This window comes from Piliocolobus tephrosceles, chromosome 14, assembly GCF_002776525.5.
Source record: "Piliocolobus tephrosceles isolate RC106 chromosome 14, ASM277652v3, whole genome shotgun sequence".
Taxonomy (NCBI): Eukaryota; Metazoa; Chordata; class Mammalia; order Primates; family Cercopithecidae; genus Piliocolobus; species Piliocolobus tephrosceles.
Genome location: NC_045447.1, coordinates 9,445,242 through 9,459,344, shown reverse-complemented (window position 1 = coordinate 9,459,344; position 14,103 = coordinate 9,445,242). Strand labels below are relative to the sequence as shown.

Below are 14,103 nucleotides of genomic sequence, written 5' to 3'. Positions count from 1 at the left end.
GAGTTTCGCTCTTGTTGCCCAGGCTGGAGTGCAATGGTGCAATCTTGGCTCACCACAACCTCTGCTTCCCAGGTTCAAGTGATTCTCCTGCCTCAGCCTCCCAAGTAGCTGGGATTACAGGCATGCGCCACCACACCAGGCTAATTTTGTATTTTTAGTAGAGATGGGGTTTCTCCCATGTTGGTCAGACTGGTCTCGAACTCCCGACCTCAGGTGATCCGCCCGCCTCGGCCTCCTAAAGTGCTGAGATTACAGGCGTGAGCCACCACGCCTGGCCTAGTATGACACATCATACTCTTTTTTTTTTTGAGACGATGTTTTACTCTTGTTGCCCAGGCTGGAGTGCAGTGGCACGATCTTGGCTTACCACAGTCTCCGCCTCCCGGGTTCAAGCACATCTCCTGCCTCAGCCTCCTGAGTAGCTGGGATTAAAGGCATGCGCCACCATGCACAGCTAATTTTGTATTTTGAGTAGAGATTGGGTTTCTCCATGTTGGTCAGGCTGGTCTCGAACTCCTGACCTCAGGTCATCTGCCTGCCTCAACCCACCAAAGTGCTGGGATTATGGGGGTAAGCCATTGGGCCCGGCTGACACACCATATGCTTTTTTTTTTTTTTTGAGACGGAGTCTCGCTCTGTTGCTCAGGCTAGAGCGCAGTGGCATGATCTCAGCTCACTGCAACCTCTGCTTTCAAGCGATTCTCCTGCCTCAGCCTCCCGAGTAGCTGGAATTACAGGCATGCCACCATGCCCGGCTAGTTTTTTGTATTTTTAGTAGAGACAGAGTTTCACCGTGTTAGCCAGGATGGTCTCACTCTCCTGACCTTGTGATCCACTGGCCTTGGCCTCCGAAAGTGCTGGGATTACTGGTGTGAGCCATCGCACCTGGCCTCATTGTGGTTTTAATTTGTATTTCCCTGATGACTAGTGATGTTGAACATCTTTTCACGTGCTTATTATACTTTCTTCAGTCTAGCGTCTGTTGACTTTTTATCTCGTTGTTTTTCGTGGATGTTTGTCTTACCAAATTGTGAGAGTTCTTTATATACAGTATTGTAGATACAAGCTGTTTACCAGATAGATGTTTCACAACTATTTTCTTTCACCTACTGGCTTGTCTTTTCCCACCTTAACTCTGTCTGTCTTTTTCTTTTTGAGACAAGGTCTCGGTTTGTCCCTCAGACTAGAATCCAGTGGTGGGAACCTGGTTCACTGCAGTCTCGACCTCCCTGACTCAAGTGACCCTCCTGCCTCAGCCCCACAAGTAGCTGGGACTACAGGCGGGTACCACCACACTTGGCTAATTTTTTTTTTTTTGTAGAGATGGTTTTGCCATGTTGCCCAGGCTGGTCTTAAGTTCCCTAGCTCAAATGGTTTATCTGCCTTGGTGCCTCCCAAAGTGCTGATATTACAGGCATGAGCCACTGCTCCTAGACTGTATCTTTCCAAGAGCCAACATTTTAATTTTAGTGTTTTGTTTTGTTTTGTTTTTGAGACAGTCTCACTCTGTCACCCAGGCTGGAGTGCAGTGGCACGATCTTGGCTAAGTGTAATCTCTGCCTCCCGGGTTAAGGGATTCCCCCTGCCTCTAGCCTCCCGAGTAGCTGGGATTACAGGCATGTGCCACCACACCTGTCTTATTTTTGTTATTTTTAGTAGAGATGAGGCTTCGCCATGTTGGTCAGGCTAGTCTCACTCCTGACCTCAGGTGATCCACCTGCCTCGGCCTCCCAGAGTGCTAGGATTACAGGCATGAGCCCCCTCGCCCAGCCAAAATTTTAAATTTTGATAAATGTTTTTTTCAGTTTTGTCTATTATGGCTCCTGCCTTTTGGAGCTTATCCTTAAATGTTCGATAGAATTTACCAGTGAAGCCATCTGGGCCTGGAGTTTTCTTTGTGGAAAGGTTTTAATTATTTTATTTATTGATTAAAATTTTTTTGATCTCTTTTTAAAATTTTCATCAAGTTTCTTTTTTTTTTTTTTGAGACGGAGTCTCGCTCTGTTGCCCAGGCTGTAGTGCAGTGGCCGGATCTCAGCTCACTGCAAGCTCCGCCCCCCGGGTTTACGCCATTCTCCTGCCTCAGCCTCCCAAGCAGCTGGGACTACAGGCGCCCGCCCCCTCGCTTGGCTAGTTTTTTGTATTTTTTTTAGTAGAGACGGGGTTTCACCGCATTAGCCAGGATGGTCTTGATCTCCTGACCTCGTGATCCACCCGTCTCGGCCTCCCAAAGTGCTGGGATTACAGGCTTGAGCCACCGCGCCCGGCCAGTTTTCATCAAGTTTCTAACAAAGTTTTAAATACTGAATTGTTTTCCTTGATTGATACGGAGCTATTCAAGTTTCCTATTTCTATTTGGGACAATTTTGGTAATTTGTGTCTTTTAAGGAATTTGTTCATTTCATTTAACTAGTGAAATGTATTTACCTAAGGCTGTTCATATTATTTTCTTATCCTTTTACTCTCTTTGGAGTCTAGTGCTGTGCCCTTACTCATTTCTGATAATGATAGTTTTGTCTTCAATTTTCTTTTTTTTTTTTTTTTTGAGACAGAGTCTCGCTCTGTCGCCCAGGCTGGAGTGCAGTGGCCGGATCTCAGCTCACTGCAAGCTCCGCCTCCCAGGTTTACGCCATTCTCCTGCCTCAGCCTCCCCAGTAGCTGGGACTACAGGCGCCCGCCACCTCGCCCGGCTAGTTTTTTGTATTATTTTTTTAGTAGAGACGGGGTTTCACTGTGTTAGCCAGGATGGTCTCGATCTCCTGACCTAGTGATCCGCCCGTCTCGGCCTCCCAAAGTGCTGGGATTATAGGCTTGAGCCACCGCACCCGGCCTTCAATTTTCTTTATTTAAAATAAATTTTTTTTTGAGACGGTCTCTTTCTGTAGCCCAAACTGGAGTGCAGTTTTTTTTTTTTTGAGACGGAGTCTCGCTTTGTAGCCCGGGCTGGAGTGCGGTTGCTGGATCTCAGCTCACTGCAAGCTCCGCCTCCTGGGTTTACGCCATTCTCCTGCCTCAGCCTCCCGAGTAACTGGGACTACAGGCGCCCGGCAGTGGTGTAATCTTGGCTCACTGCAGCCTCCACCTTCAGGACTCAAGTGATTCTTGTGCTGCCTCAGCATCGCGAGTAGATGGGAGTACAGGTGCGCACTATTAAGCTCAGCTTTTTTTTGTATTTTAGTAGAGACAGGGTTTCACCATGTTACCCAGAGTGGTCTCGAACTCCTGAGCTCAGGTGATCTGCCCCGCTCAGTCTCCCAAAGTGCTGGGATTATAGGCATGAGCCACCGCGTCTGGCCAGTTTTCTTTATTATGATGCTTTATATTTAATTGATTTCTGTTCTGTGTATGTGTGTGTGTATATATATATATATATATATGTAATTTTCACTCTTGTTGCCCAGGCTGGAGTGTAATGGTGTGATCTTGGCTCACTGCAACCTCCGCCTCCCGGGTTTAAACTATTCTCCTGCCTCAGCTTCTCCAAGTAGCTGGGATCACAGGCGCCCACCACCACGCTCAGCTATTTTTTGTATTTTTAGTAGAGACGGGGGGGTCTCACCATGTTGGCCAGGCTGCTCTCGAACTCCTGACCTCATGATCTGCCTGCCTCAGCGTCCCAAAGTACTGGGATTACAGGGGTGAGCCAGCATGCCCGGCCTCTCTCTCTTTTTTTAAAATCGATTTCTGCCTCTGTGTGTGTGTGTGTGTGTGTGTGTGTGTGTGTGTACCCAGCCTTGTTCTTTATTTTATATATGTATTTTTTTCCTCTCTTTTTTATTTTTATTTTTATTTTTTTGAGACGGTGTCTTGCTCTGTCACCCAGGCTGGCATGCAGGGATGTGATCTCGGCTCACTGCAATCTCCGCCTCCTGGGTTCACGCCATTCTCCTGCCTCAGCCTCTCGAGTAGCTGGGACTACAGGCACCCGCCACCAAGCCTGGCTAATTTTTTGTATTTTTGGTAGAGACAAGGTTTCACCGTGTTAGTCCGGATGGTCTCGATCTCCTGATCTCGAAATCTGCCCGCCTCGGCCTCTCAAAGTGATGGGATTATAGGCATGAACCACTGCCTGGCCTCCTCTCTTTTTTTAGTGTGTGTGTGTGTGTGTGTGTGTGTGTGTGTGTGTGCGCGTGTGTGTTGGAAGTCTCACTCTGTCACCCAGAGTGAGACTCTCTGGATTTAATGTGCAAATATTGGATGTTTTTCGTAAATATCTTTTTTTTTTTTTTTTTAGATGGGTTCTTCCTCTGTTGTCCAGGTTGGAGTATAATGGCACAATCACAGCTCACTGCAGCCTTGACCTCCTGGGCTCAGGTAATCCTACTACCTCAGCCTCCCAACTAGCTAGGACTACAAGCATGCTGCAGGTTTTGCCCTGTTGCCCAGGCTGGTCTTGAACTCCCGGGCTGAAGGGATCTGACCACGTTGGCCTCCCAAAGTGCTGGGATTACAGGTGTGAAGTACTATACCAGATGAAACATCTTACTGTTCCCAATGTTTTTATTTGGTTCTTTTATCTGAGAACACATTGTTTGTCATTTTAGTCTTCTAAAATTTACTGTCTCATGTTTTATGGCCTACCCTATGATCTTTCTTGGTGATTGTACCTGTACACCTGGAAAGAATGTCTAGTTTTGTCAGTTGAATAGTATGATTTTATTAGTAAGGGATTGTTAATAACCTAAATGCTAATCCAAGTGAGCAGGTTAAATAAATGATGGCATTTATATGCAGTGGAATACTATGTAGTATTAAAAATATTGAGGGTGTTAGTTGAATAATCTATAGCATATCCACATAATGAATTATTATGCACATAAAATGATTAAAAGTAGGAATTTTTTTGTGTGTGTGTGTGTATGACAGTCTGACTGTGTCACCCAGGGTAGGGTACAGGGCCATCATCGTAGCCTACTGCAGCCTCAACCTCCCTAGCTCAAGCGACTCTCCTGCCTTAGGCTCCAGTGTAGCTAGTATTACAGGCATGCACCTCTATGCCTGGCTAATTTTTAAAAACTTTTTGTAGAGATGGAGTCTCGCTGTGTTTCCCAGACTAGTCTTAAACTCCTAGACTCAAACAATCCTCCCACCTTGGCCTCCCAAAGTATTCAAGTGTTAGGCTTATAGATGTGAGCCATTAGGCTTATAGATGTGAGCCACCCTGCTAGTCCAGAAAATTTTTACCGTATCTTTATAGGAGATAATTTTTAAGAGACATTGTTGTGGCTGTGTGGTGGCTCAGGCCTGTAATCCCACCACTTTGGGAGGTGAAGGTGGGAGGATTGGTTGAGCCCAGGAATTCAAGACCAGCCCTGGCAACATAGCAAGACCTTGCTTCTACAAAAAAATTTTAAAAATTGGCCAGGTGCGGTGGCTCACGCCTGTAATCCCAGCACTTTGGAAGGCCAAGGTGGGCGGATCACCTGAGGTCAGGAGTTCAAAACCAGTCTGGCCAAGATGGTGAAACTCTGTCTCTACTAAAAAGAAAAAAGTTAGCCAGGCGTGGTGGCAGGCACCTGTAATCCCAGCTACTCGGGAGGCTGAGGCAGGAGAATCACTTGAACTTGGGAAGCAGAGGTTGCAGTGAACCAAGATCGTGCCATTGCACTCCAGCCTGGGGGACAAGAGCGAGACTTCATCTCAAAAAAAAAAAAAAGAAAAGAAAATTAAAAGAATTAGCCATGGCCGGGCACTTTGGCTCACGCCTGTAATCCCAGCACTTTGGGAGGCTGAGGTGGGTGGATCATGAGGTCAGGAGTTCGAGACCAGCCTGGCCAACATGGTGAAACCCTGTCTCTACTAAAAATACAAAAATTAGGTGGGCATGGAGGTGTATGCCTGTAATCCCAGCTACTTGGGAGACTGAGGCAAGAGAATCGCTTGAAACCTGGGAGGCGGAGTTTGCAGTAAGCCGAGATTGCGCCATTGCACTCCAGCCTAGGTGACAGTGTGAGACTCTGTCTCAAAAAAAAAAAAAAAAAAAAGAGCCAGACATGGCGCTAACCTGTAGTTTCAGCTACTTGGATGGCTGAGGCAGGAGGATCGCTTGAGCCCGGTGGGTCAAAGCTACAGTGAGCTGTGATCATAGCAGTGCATTCTGGGTGACAGAGTGAGACACTCTCTCAAAAGAAAAGATATATTGGTTGGCTGAGCACAGTGGCTTACGCCTATAATTCCCAGTACTTTGGCCTCCCAGGAGGATCTATTGAAGCCAGGAGTTCAAAACCAGCCTGTGCAACTTAGCAAGACCCTTTCTCTCCCAAAGATTTAAAAAAAGAAAAAATGAGCCAGGCGTGTTTGTGCTCAATTTTAGTCCTAACTACTTGGGAGGCTCAGGTGAGAGGGTGGCTGCCATGAGCTATAATTGTGCTGCTGCACTCCAGCCTAGGTGAGAGAGTCAGACCCTGTCTCTTAAAAAAAAAAAGCCAAAAATCTGTCTCTTAAAAATAAAAAAATTAAATACGGGCCAGGTGCAGTGGCTTGGGCCTGTAGTCTCAGCTATTTAGGAGGCTGAGGTAGGAGGATCAGTTGAGTGTGGGAGTTTGAGCAGCCATAATCTGCCACTGCACTCTATCCTGGGTGACAGATTGAGACCCTTTCTTTAAAAAATGTTTTTTAAGTACTGTTTTTAATCTCACGTTATTTCTCTGCCATTTTTTCTTCATCGATCGTACAGACAGAGCGCCAAGTGTCTCGCTGGTTTGTTCAGTGTCTTCGGGAACAGTCCATGCTGCTAGAAATTATTTTCCTTTATTATGCATACTTTGAGATGGCACCCAGTGACCTACTTGTATTAACCAAGATGTTTAAAGAGCAAGGATTTGGTAGTAGGCAGACCAATAGGCACCTGGTGGATGAGACTATGGATTCTTTTGTAGATCGGATTGGGTAAGTCAGTGAATTGAACATCATGGAACTTGTAGTGTTTAGAGCATTGATACTATGTGGTATGAAAGCAGGTTGGGGGTAGGTGTACTTTTCACTTAATGGGTGGGGAAATAGATAGGTCTACTACCACGTTCCCTTTCACACAGGGAGTAAAGACTGGGATTGAGAGAGGGCTCTCAATGAGTACTGTAATCTGCTCTTTTACTTACTATCTTCATTTAAGGGGTTCATCCATTCAACAAAAATTCGTTGAACAACTATTGTAGGCCAAGCCCTATGCAAATGCTAACAAGATAGTGATAAAGCATATATGCTCACTGTTCTCTTTCAGGTGATAGTCTATGGACTTGAAATTTCTTGTTTTTTCTATATTTATGACCATGGATATATCCACAATCGGGGGCCTGGTCACTCTGTGAGCAAAGATACATACCAGTTAATTTTGTGTGTCTGTGGTATAGATGGGGTCTCACTTTGTTGTCCAAGATAGTCTTGAACTCCTGGCCTCAAGTGATCCTCCCACCTCTGCCTCTCAAAGTGTTAGGATCATAGGCATGAGCCACCATGCCTGGCCCAATAGGTTTTTTTGATATTGCTGTATCTTATATCTCACCTTTGTCTCTAGTGAGTTTCAGAACAGGATATATAACATGGTGATACTGTTTTTCTTTCTAGCTACTTCAGTGCCCTCATCCTGGTGGAGGGCATGGATATTGAGTCCTTACATAAGTATGCTTTGGATGACAGAAGAGAACTGCACCAGTTTGCGCAGGATGGGCTTATTTGTCAGGTGAACTTGGAATAGGCTCTTTTTTTTCAGAGGGTTTATGTTATTAGTAGCTTTCAACTACTGAACTGCTGCATAACATTTTCAGTGTTGTGGAACTCTACATTGTTCAGTGATGTGGAGGTTCTACAATGTTTTTGTTTTGTTTTGTTTTTTTGAGATGAAGTCTTGCTCTGTCACCATGTTGGAATGCAGTGGCGTGATCTTGGCTCACTACCACTTCCACCTCCCCAGTTCAAGCGATTCTCCTGCCTCAGCCTCCCAAATAGCTGGGATCACAGCTAATTTTTTGTATTTTTAGTAGAGACTGGGTTTCACCATGTTGGCCAAGATGGTCTCGATCTCCTTACCTCGTAATCCTCCTGCCTCAGCCTCCCAAAGTGCTGGGACTACAGGCTTGAGCCACCGTGCCCAGTCTGTTTTGTTTTTTTAAGACAGAGTTTTGCTCTATCACCCAGGCTGGAGTGCAGTGGTGGCATCTCAGCTCACTGCAACCTCTACCTCCCAGGTTCAAGCGATTCTTGTGCCTCAGCCTCTGGAATAGCTGGGATTACAGGCACACGCCACCACGCCCGGTTACTTTTTATATATATATATATATATTATATATATATATATATTATATATATAATATATATATATATATAATATATATATATATTTTTTTTTTGAGACGGAGTCTCGCTCTGTCGCCCGGGCTGGAGTGCAGTGGCCGGATCTCAGCTCGCTGCAAGCTCCACCTCCTGGGTTTACGCCATTCTCCTGCCTCAGCCTCCCGAGTAGCTGGGACTATAGGCGCCCGCCACCTCGCCCGGCTAGCTTTTTGTATTTTTTAGTAGAGACGGGGTTTCACCATGTTAGCCAGGATGGTCTCGAACTCCTGACCTCGTGATCCACCCGTCTCAGCCTCCCAAAGTGCTGGGATTACAGGCTTGAGCCACTGCGCCCGGCCTCAACAGTGTTAAACCGTTGATTAGACCTGGAGGAAATCTCAGGTTCGTCAGTCATCTATACTAAGGTGATAATTGAATCTGTGAGAGTGATTCATTCATGGAGATGGAACAAGGACAAAAGAGATCCAAGGAGAAAACCCTGGGGATTGACTGCAGTTAGGGAGCCTGTGAAAGAAAAGGAAAGGGGAAAAACATTGAGATGAGATGGTTAGGAAGATAGAAAATGAAGACAGATTGTAGAAAGTTTGAGAAGGATCAGGATAAAATTTCGAAAGAGTGTCTATTTTAACATGCATTTTATAATCTTAAAAGACTACATAAAAAGTAGATTTTGTGGGTAAAAGGAATTTTGTGGGTAAAAGGAAGAGTAATTGTAATTGAGGAGTTTATTAGTGAGGTGGCTGGGGGTTTGAGAAAAGTGAAATATCAGAATGAGAGAGTGAGGCCACTCTTTATGACTTGCTTATTGAGCATGATGAATCTGGTCGAGGGATATTGACGCTTACTGTTCAGAGATGTAGATGTGTTTTCTTCTCTCACTAGGATATGGACCGTTTAATGTTGACCTTTGGGGACATTCCACATCATGCCCCAGTTCTTTTGGCCTGGGCTCTCCTCCGTCACACTCTGAACCCAGAAGAGACAAGTAGTGTGGTCCGGAAGATAGGTGGCACAGCCATCCAGCTGAATGTGTTTCAGTACTTGACCCGTTTGCTCCAGTCACTTGCCAGTGGGGGAAATGATGTGAGTTTAAAGCTCTGGGTGGTGAGCATGGGAGTGAGCTGGCAGAAGCATTTTAATAATATAGTAGTTATAGTGGTGGTGTGGATAATGGGATCATGTAACCTTTTGAGAGCATTTAGACATCATCAGACATTGTTTGAAATGTTTATGAACATTATCTTATTGAATCCTTATAATACTTCTTTGTGTTCAAGATTATCATTCTGTTTTACACATTAGGAAATTGAGACTCAGAGAGATGTAATTTGCCCAAAGCAACAAAAATAGCCAGTAAATAGTAGATACAGTTTGAGCTCTTTGCCAGTAAGTTATATCTTAAGAAGATAGCTTTGGCCATATTGACTGGAGAAGTCACTTTCAGGGGACTTAATCAACTGTAACAAGATGAATTAGAAATTCTTTTGAGTCTTACGTTGGAGTTTGAGTGACATAGTTTAGAGAGCTTCTTTGTTTGTTTATTTTTGAGACATTCTCGCTCTGTCACCCAGGCTGGAGTGCAGTGGTGCGATCCTGGCTCACTGCAACCTCCGCCTCCCAAGTTCAGGCGATTCTCCTGCCTCAACCTCCCAAGTAGCTGGGACTATGGGTGCCTGCCACAACGCCTGGCTACTTTTTTGTATTTTTAGTAGAGATGGGGTTTCACCATCTTGGGCAAGCTGGTGTTGAACTCCTGACCTTGTGACCTACCTGCTTTGACCTCCCAAAGTGCTGGGATTACAGGTGTGAGCCACCGTGCCAGCTAATGAACTTGTTTTGACGTGATAAAATGAAACCTCAGGTTCAGCAATTATTTTTTCTTTTTCTTTTTCTTTTTCTTTTTTTTTGAGACTGAGTCTTGCTCTGTTGCCCAGGCTGGAGTGTAGTGGAATGACCTCAGCTCACTGCAACCTCTGCCTCCTGGGTTCAAGTGATTCTCGTGCCTCAGCCTCCCAGGTAGCTGGGATTACAGGCACCTGCCACCATGTCCGGCTAATTTTTGTATTTTTAGTAGGGACAGGGTTTCACCATGTTGGCCAGGCTGGTATCGAAGTCCTGATCTCAAGTGATCTGTCCGCCTCGGCCTCCCAAAGTTCTTGGATTACAGGTGTGAGCCACTGTGCGCGGCCAAATCAGCAATTATTTTACCCCTTGGTTGGTATGCATTTGCCCAAAGGAGTTGAAAAGATATCCACATAAAAATATACACACAGACATTTATAGCAGCTTTATTCATAATTACCAGAACTCGGAAGCAACTAAAAGGTCCTTCAGTAAGTATAACTAAACTATTGTACATCTAGATGATGGAATATTTATATACTGCCAAAAAGAAATGAGCCATCAAACCATGGAAAGACATGGAGAAAACATTAAATGCATATTAGTAAATGAAGCCAATCTAAAAAAGCTTTATAGTATATGATTCCAACTATGTGACATTCTGGAGAAGGCAAAACCATGGAGACATTAAAGAGAATAGTGGGTTGCCAATGGTCTAGTGGAGCAGGAGGGCTGAATTAGGTAGAACACAGGACTTGTAGGGCAGTGAAGCTATTCCATGTGATACTACAACGGTGGATACATGGGTTACTTGTCCAAAAATCCATACAATGTACAACACAAGAGTGACCCTTAGTGTGCACTGTGGACTTTGTGTGATAATAATAATGCCAATTTAAGTTCTTCAGTTGTAACAATTGTACTGTTTTGGTGGGATGCTATTTACGTGTGGAGGCAAAGAATATATGGGAAATCTTTGTACTTTTCTGCTCAGTTTTGCTGTGAACCTAAAACTGCTCTACAAAACAAAGCCTATTTAAAAGAAAGAAAACTCAGCCAGCAGGCCCTACTTGTCACTGGTTGGCTTATCTTGGTGGCCGTTCAGGTGCTATATCAATTCCCATTACCACATGCAGACTGTTTTCTGTAGGCTGGATATGGTTTTCTTCCCTGCTCAAACTTTGATGATTTTGGCAATAATTCCCTTTTGATTTTATTCTTGACTTTGTTGTAATACTTGCTTCCTCTTTTCTCCCTTTGTCTTCCTGAGCTTGTAACTAAATTAGGAAAGTTATGAAGCTTCAGATTTCCTTTCCGTTTGTTTACAAAGAATATATGAATGCCATAGGATTATGTTGAACCTGGGGAAGAGTTGTGTTACTCAGAACGATTCACTGACTCCTTTCTCATTCCAGTGCACCACCAGCACTGCATGCATGTGTGTCTATGGACTGCTCTCTTTTGTTCTGACCTCGTTGGAGCTGCACACGCTGGGCAATCAGCAGGTAGTGTCTGGCTTTCATGAAGCTGTCTCTACTGCCCAGCTTTGCAATCAAGTCCCAAAAATATACCCCCATTGGATCTGATACTGCTTACCTCATGTGTTAATTTGTTTACTGGTGTTCTTTTTTTTTTTTTGAGATGGAGTCCTGCTCTGTCGCCCAGGCTGGAGTGTGGTGGCGCGACCTCAGCTCACTGCAACATCCGCCTCCTGGGTTCAAGCGATTCTCCTGTCTCATTCTTCTAAGTAGCTGGAATTATAGGCATCCGCCACCTTGCCCAGTTAATTTCTGTATTTTTTGTAGAGACGGGGTTTCGCCATGTTGACCAGGCTGGTCTTAAACTTATGACCTCAGGGAGTCTGCCTACCTCGGCCTCCCAAAGTGCTGGGATAACAGGTGTGAACCACTGTGCCCGGCCTTGTTTTCATTTACTATTATATAGATGATAAATGTTAATCGTAGAAAAAACAGAAAATGCTGATAAAAAGAAAAAAGTATGGTCCTATCACATAGATAACTTGTTAACATTTTGATATATTCCCTTCCATTTTCCAAATATGTATATAGGTGAAAATAGAGTAATTCGTCTCTAGAAATGGAACAGCCATGGATATACTGGTTTTGTTTTTTTTTTTTTTTGAGACAGAGTCTCAGTCTGTCGCCCAGGCTGGAGTGCAGTGGCCGGATCTCAGCTCACTGCAAGCTCTGCCTCCTAGGTTTACACCATCCTCCTGCCTCAGCCTCCCGCGTAGCTGGGACTACAGGCGCCTGCCACCTCGCCTGGCTAGTTTTTTGTATTTTTTAGTAGAGACAGAGTTTCACCGTGTTAGCCAGGATGGTCTCGATCTCCTGACCTCGTGATCCACCCGTCTTGGCCTCCCAAAGTGCTGGGATTACAGGCTTGAGCCACCGCGCCCGGCCAGATATACTGTTTTTAAAATTTCTGTTTATTTATTTATTTATTCATTTTTTTTTTTTTTTTGAGGCAGAGTCTTGCTGTGTCGCCCAGGCTAGAGTGCAGTGACGTGATCTTGGCTCACTGCAACCTCTGCCTCCTGGGTTCAAGCGATTCTTCTGCCTCACCCTCCGAAGTAGCTGGGTAGGTGCCTGCCACTGCGCCCGGCTAATTTTTGTATTTTTGGTAGAGACAGGGTTTCACCATCTTGGCCAGGCTGGTCTCCAACTCCTGACCTCGTGATCCACCCACCTCGGCCTCCCAGAGTGCTGGGATTACAGGTGTGAGCCACCGCGCCCAGCCCTGTTTATTTATTTTTTAAGAGACAGGGTCTCAGTATGTTGCCCAGGCTGGTCTCGAACTCTAGGACTCGAGTGGTCTTCTCACCTCGACTTCCCAAATATATACCATTTTGTAACCTCATTTTTTTACTCTGTGGTACATCTGTCCCAGACATTTGTTGGTGCTAGTAAGTCTTCCGCAGCGGGATTTTTTTTTTTTTTTTTTTTGTGACAGAGTCTTACTCTGTTGCCCAGGCTGGTCTTGAACTCCTGACCTTAAGCAGTCCATCCCGTCAGCCTCCCACAGTGCTGGGATTACAGGTGTGAGCTATGGCACGTAGCCTAAAACATTTTTTAAGATGAAACACTTCAAACTTACACCAGAGAAGACAAAATTACATAATGAACTCCATGAGCCCATCACCAGCTTCTACCTGTTGTCATCTCATGGATAATCTTTTTTCTGCCCCTTCCCTCCTTGATTATTTCAAAGCAATTGTCAGATACTATTTAACTTGATCTACAAACATTTCAACAAAACTTAATATTACAACCATTATCACACAAAAGCCCCCCAGAAAATATTGTCTCTTTTTGTGTTTTGGAGACAGGCTGGAGTGCGGAGTACAGTGGTGCGATCTCATGCCACTTCAACCTGCACGCCCTGGGCTTAGATGATCCTTTCACCGTAGCCTCCTGAGTGGCTGGGACTACAGGCGTGTGCCACCATGCTCAGCTAATTTTTATGTTTTTCTTGTAGAGACGGAGTTTTGCCATGTTGGCCAGGCTGGTCCCGAACTCCTGACCTCAGGTGATCCGCCCCCCTCTGCCTCCCAGAAGTGCTGGGATTACAGGTGTGAGCCACCATGCCCGGCTGAAGTTATTTTTCTTATGCTCAGATTGTGCCATCTTTGGCCTGTAACAGCTTTCTAAATCTGTTTGACACTACCCTTATATATTGTGATAGTTCTGTTGCTTTCTTTTTTTTTTCCTCTGTTGCTTCCTTTTAAAATTTGATTAATTTCTTTTTCTTTTCTTTTTTTTTTTTCATGAGACAGAGTCTCGCTCTGTTGCCCAGGCTGGAGTGCAGTGGCGTGATCTGGGCTTGCTGCAAGCTCCGCCTCCTGAGTTCATGCCATTCTCCTGCCTCAGCCTCCTGAGTAGCTGGGTCTACAGTGCCCGCCACCACGCCCGGCTAAATTTTTTGTATTTTTAGTAGAGACGGGGTTTCACT

The 14,103-nt window shown here is 45.0% G+C and overlaps 1 protein-coding gene across 4 annotated transcripts in view; it reads left to right on the top strand.

Annotated features, from left to right (window-relative positions):
- Positions 1–14,103, top strand: part of NUP188 (nucleoporin 188) — a 67,917-nt gene that overhangs the window by 20,735 nt on the left and 33,079 nt on the right. For 2 of the 4 annotated variants that reach the window (XM_023216987.3, XM_023216985.2), the window contains exons 9-12: positions 6,677–6,888; positions 7,564–7,678; positions 9,172–9,372; positions 11,547–11,636. In XM_023216987.3, coding sequence (XP_023072755.3) covers positions 6,677–6,888; positions 7,564–7,678; positions 9,172–9,372; positions 11,547–11,636 — 618 coding nt within the window. The remainder of the gene's footprint in view (positions 1–6,676; positions 6,889–7,563; positions 7,679–9,171; positions 9,373–11,546; positions 11,637–14,103) is intronic. The other 2 variants (XM_023216986.2, XM_023216988.2) reach the window with 2 other exon arrangements.